Genomic DNA, 5,888 nt, shown 5'->3' with positions numbered 1-5,888 from the left:
ATACACACAATGTACAATAACAACGAGGGATAATTGGTGGATTTATGCTGCACATTTGGTTGGTTATACTACCTTACAGTGAAATGATTAGCAGTAACGCCCCTTGGAATCCGTTACTTATAGGTATGACACAATCTGTGTGGTCATTAGTTGTATCTGAACACTTGGTAGGACCGGAACACACATCCCCACAGGGACATAGTGTATGTGAAGTGAAATGGCTGACGTAGGATTGGTAGTATTCATGGGACTCCTGGGTGAGTAAAACACTGTTGTAGGCTACATTGCCGGTCATATTTTCAACACGGGTCTGGCGAACGTTTAAGACAGAACGTAAATAACGCGTACGTTTCCAAGTAGTAGTCTTCTAACGTCTCTTGTCTTTATCTACGTTTTGCCAGCTGTGGTATAGCTTGCACCGATCACAAACACATGTAAAGGCAAGTCAAGTGTTTACCTGAACAAACACGGGAACATATGGTACATTTCAAAATAGGAAATTGTATCAGTCACCATTTTGGTCACTGATGCGTCATTTGGAAATTTCCTCCACGTGTCTTCCATAAAACCTTATAAACTTTACTAAGAAAATGAATGCTGTGACGCTGATTGTTCAAAAAAGACCCGATGTCGTCCCATCAATCAGAGCTACGCTTTTCAGATCGGGAAAGTGTTAGACCGAGTGTGTTTTCTATTCATGCAACCTCGCGGAAAGGTTAATACAAGGTATTCCGACTTGCCATACAATTTCGGCCATTCCAAAATGTTCTTTCGTTCAGTTTTGTTCAGTTTTCAAATTTTAAATCGAGAACGTTTTCAAAATATTTTTCAAATGTCTGGTATGGAAGTCGCCGGTTTAAAACTAGTGTCGTTAAGCTCGAGAATTGATTCTGATTGGAACTGTTTTCTATAATTGAGAGCAACAATTTCGAGAGAAAAACGTATGTCGCCGCACCGGAGGATTCTCGTTTTTTATCCTTTACATAATGTAACCTGTCGTCAACCCTATTTCCTTGGTTAATGTTGAACTTAATGCGTTATTTCGTCGGACAATCGATACTGGTTGTTCATGGCGTTGACGCTATGTCTAACAATACACAACAGATTGCGGTTTTATAACATTAAGCTTATGGTGAACTTTGTTTTAATCAGAAAGATTATATTGTAAGTCATATCACTGTGCGGTTTGTCATATAACTATCCTCAGAGTATAAACAAATCTACGGGCATCGAACATATATTTTATCGATCTGTATTAATATTTTGTGGATATATTTTCATATAGTACTACGTCGATTAAATTATCAGTATTCACCTTTCTTTACAGTTACAGGTATCCATGGCAACCAGACAGCACTACTGGACAAGCTGTTTACTCATTACAAGAGTGAAGTGCGGCCAATCTGTGGAGCGGACGCTCCTATAGAGGTCAAAGTTGGCATCGCTATCAGACAGATCATGGAGCTGGTTAGTAGACAGCTAATCCACGTTGGGTCTTGTTGGGCAGCAAATCTTTTTATTTACTTTGTTCTTTTGTGCGTTCATTGATCGGGATATCCGAATATAAATCGTCAATGACAGAGAATAACCAGTCTCGATTATCCATTGAAACGGTTTCTAATGTACGTAAAGGGCAAAATAGTTGTGGAAATTAAATGAATGGATCACTGAAAGTCAGTGATCACACCAGGTGTTCACGAAAAGGGTAAGCATGCATGTCCTGTCCTAGCGTCTGAAATCCTGTCCTCATATATGCCAAACGTAAACGACCTGTTTTGGTTTCACGGAGCACGCGTATGAGATACTTCCAATGTTAAGATGTTATACATGCATGGGCCGGTGACCGAGATTATGGTGCACATGGCAATTATTAAAATCTACAAGAAAATATAAAATTCATAAGCCACAAACGTGTTCCAATTCTACTTGATATCTACTTTATACTACACTAAAATTAAAGTAAGGACAATTCTCAGTTCAGTAATCACAGGATATACACTAGCCTATCTTCGCGAGGCAAGGGGGGTAACCGACTGTAACAGTCCAGTTTCCATACTTGCCGAACCAGACTGGAATTTCGTGGCTCGATCGTAGCGCCATCGATATCAGTGGCCATTACGAGTTATGTCACTTCTACGTCCCTCCGATTGACCAATCAGATTCCACCTCTCATATCACTTGCATTTGCTTCAATCAAAATGGCGGCGTCCAGTCAAGACGATCCGATCTATAATCAGAAACTTTATATTGTGATAAATCACTTGCGCACCTTGATTAGAAACATAAAAAAAATTGAAAAATATCTGTCGATATTCAAATGATGGCACACATGCTCTGCGAGTCCCGAAATCTTCACGACAGTAGCCATGTTGTTTAATATGTACCGGATTGCGATATCGATACGCGATATGGATTGGCCTAGACTCCCTAATCAAGCCAAAATATAACTCCATATTTCCAGAACTGTTGTAGTCAGTTAACTCTCTTGCCACGGGAAAGATAACACAAATCTGAACCATCATTGTTTAAACATGCTCTGCTCGGATCCCCTGTCGCCATCATAATATAGATACACCTTCGGCTCTGTTCCAGAATGAACCCAGCCAGATACTGACCCTCAACGCCTGGATCCGATTGGTAGGTACTGCTGCTGGACTGCTGCTACTGGTTGATATGGGGTTCTTCTGTTAACCTTATCTACCACGAACTTCCCATTGTTACCTGTTTTTTTGTTTTTTTCATTGTTGGTTTATACACACAAAAAACATGCCTTGTCCCAGCGTGGCGGGAAGTATTGAGTTTTTGAACCCTAATACGAGACCCAAATGGTGTCACTTTGGTAGCATAATGTTTTCTTAAATCGAAATTTCTTTTTCTTTCGATTATTTGCTACTTTTTTAAAAATTCGAGTCTTTACCTGTGCGATCGATCACTGTTCGAGATGCGACTGGTTTCTACACTCTATACACACAACACATGGACACCAAGCCTTGTCCCAGTGTGAAGTAGAATCATCTACTGTCATAGGTTTATGTTTGTGTTTATCCTAACATGTTTGTTGTAGAACTGGTATGACTGTCAGATGACCTGGAACGCCAGCGAGTACGGGGGCATCTCACAACTTGTCCTCCCCTATGAAAAAGTATGGACCCCGGATATTACTCTATATGACAAGTGAGTGAGATACACATTAGTGATAGCTTTTTGTAACGCTGTCACTCAAATTGACCAATGGGGATCCCGGATAACAATATATATAGGTCCTCGGTAACCTTTGTTGGTCGTTAGAGGCGACTAAACGGATAATGTTGTCAGGCCCGGTGACTTGCCCAGTGCATGTCAACGTATCCCAATTGCATGAGTAGATGTTCATTGTTTAGTCCAAACTCGATGATTTACAGACCACGGTCATATAGCTGAAATATTGCTGAGTGTGGTGTTAAACAACAGTCAACCATCAGCCAACCATTCATATTTATCAACCGCCATGTCTCCAAACCCCTCTAAGTGCCCACGACCCTGCGTGATCTGTACGTGGCTATAGCAAATATAACAATCATAACAAATCTAACAATTCTTCCCCAGTGCTGGAGACGAATTTATTGGCCTGAAGGACTACAGGCCGACCTTCACCTCAGATGGCGCCGCAAGCTACAACTTCCCCACCGTCATCGAAAGCCTCTGTCCCGTCGACGTCACCTACTTCCCCTTCGATGGCCAAACATGCGCCCTTCGGTTCGGTTCCTGGGCCTTCAATGGCCACCAGATCAACACCACCGTTGGCCCCAAGGCAGGGGACATGTCCGACTACAAGGTCAACACGGAGTGGGAGCTGCTAAGTGTCCCAGGGGTGCGGCACGAGCATTTCTACAGCTGCTGCCCAGAACCCTACCCAGACGTGACGTTCTACGTCTCTCTGCGACGTAAGCCGTTCTTCTACGTAGTGAACCTGTTGTTCCCCTGTATACTGATCTCCGCTGTGGGTCTGCTTGGGTTCCTGCTACCCCCAGACGCCGGGGAGAAGGTGGCGCTTGAGATCACGGTGTTGCTGTCTCTGTCAGTGTTCATGCTGCTTGTCGCCCAGTCGTTACCGCCAACGTCGGACAACTTCCCTTACATAGGTATGTTCTAAATACGCTATTCAGTCAGTTAATTAAAAGGGCTTCAAACATTGTACCCATGCGGGGAATTGAACCCAGACCTTCGGCACTACGAGCGAACACTTTAACCACCAAACACATTCAGCCTGATTTGAGACAACTAAATATTTCTTCCTTCCACAGGAATCTACTTCTGCGTGGTCCTGCTGCTGGTGACCCTCTCGACGGCCCTCACAGTGACCGTGCTCAACGTGCACTTCAGAGGTCAGCATGGCGTCCCAGTTCCTCGCTGGATCAGGAAGATATTTCTTGGAACTCTTTCGTGGTTCCTGTGTGTGAAGAAAGAACCATCAGTGTACCCAGTGACGACAACGGACGTCTACGTCAACGGCCATAGGGTAAGAAACGTCCACTTTAACATCGTTACAACTTAAGATAATTTATCGTTCGAAATCGAATGAATTATGTTGGTAATAGGAAACTTGGTCCTCATTAAAGTAACTACTATGTTTAAAACCTACGATACTATTTATTAATGGAGATGTGTGTATGGAGATGGTGTATGTGTGTGTGTTCACGAAATATCACGCGGTCGAGTAGCCTAGTAGTTATAGCGCAACAAAATGTCACACACCACGATGTGGAACTTTCCCTGTAATAATTGAAGACTGTAAATTTGAATTTTGCAAAAATGAACAACTGCCACAGTAGAGATGTTACATATGTTTCAACATGTGCGGGATGTGGTGAGCATTATATTGGAGAAACTGGTATGCAACTAAAAGACCGAATCACTGTACACAGACAGTAAATTCGAGATCCAAATGTACGATCTAAATGTGCTGTTGTGCATCGCTTATGGCTACAATGTTCGTTAAAGTTTTCATTACACCTGAAGAGCCGTTGAACGGCGAAAGATCTTGTATGTACAAAGGAATGTTGACAAGCACGAATGTCTTGACTGTTCATTTTGTATATTTAATGCTTATACACCTGAAGAAATCACTTGTTTACATATAATATCTGCATCTATTTCCTCCAATATAAAATTTGCATGCAGAGAATTTAACATACATTGTCTATAAGCATAATTATATAATCCTAAGTAGAGCCACTCACATCAATGTATCTTGACTGCTTCTATGGTGTGTTTTTTTATTTTTATTTTATTTATATCATAAACGATGAATACGCGCCGGTTCATGTATGTTGTAAATGGACGTGCACGTGTTTACAAGATTATATACTTTCCATTGTTTCAGGACCATTTCAACACGTTAAAACAAAAAGAAGTGGCTAATTTCGAATCTCTCAAAACTGCTGTGTCCGACCAACAGCAGTTACTGCCCTTGGAAAAAGTGATGCAAGAACAGCTGTCAGTTCTCAAGGAGATCAACAGGCGGGACATCGACAAACAAGAAGCCGAGGTCATTGATGAGGAGTGGAAGAAGGTGGCAGTCGTGATGGACAGATTGTTCCTTGTCTTATTCTTCATTGCAACTGTAGCTTGTACTTTGGCGGTTTTACTGCCGTGTATCTTACAATGATCCCTGTTTTTGAGTGAATTAGAAGATAAATATACTGTGTTTTCAATATAGAGATATACAGACTTAGACTAAATGCGCTAATTTGAATTTGGAACCGAACCCAAAGCTTGGCACAGAGAAACAGAGCGTAAGTCAGTGCTATATCTATTCCTGTATCACGTAAATCATGATATGTATGTATTTATTTAAGTCCAATTGTATACATTATAATTCGTCATCAATGTTTATGTTTATTTATGTT

The 5,888-nt window shown here is 41.6% G+C and overlaps 1 protein-coding gene across 1 annotated transcript; it reads left to right on the top strand.

Annotated features, from left to right (window-relative positions):
• Positions 1-217: 217 nt before the first annotated feature.
• On the top strand, positions 218-5,647 carry LOC124147070 (neuronal acetylcholine receptor subunit alpha-10-like). Its single transcript, XM_046517677.2, has 7 exons — positions 218-257; positions 1,328-1,467; positions 2,593-2,637; positions 3,065-3,174; positions 3,586-4,121; positions 4,284-4,498; positions 5,363-5,647. The coding sequence occupies exons 1-7, from the start codon at positions 218-220 to the stop codon at positions 5,645-5,647; spliced, it is 1,371 nt and encodes a 456-aa protein (XP_046373633.2).
• Positions 5,648-5,888: the final 241 nt, after the last annotated feature.

The sequence above is a fragment of the Haliotis rufescens genome, unplaced genomic scaffold (assembly GCF_023055435.1).
Source record: "Haliotis rufescens isolate VD_foot unplaced genomic scaffold, xgHalRufe1.0.p SCAF_1, whole genome shotgun sequence".
Lineage (NCBI taxonomy): Eukaryota > Metazoa > Mollusca > Gastropoda > Lepetellida > Haliotidae > Haliotis > Haliotis rufescens.
Note: the sequence above shows the minus strand (reverse complement) of the source record. Positions and strands in the feature narration are given on the sequence as shown.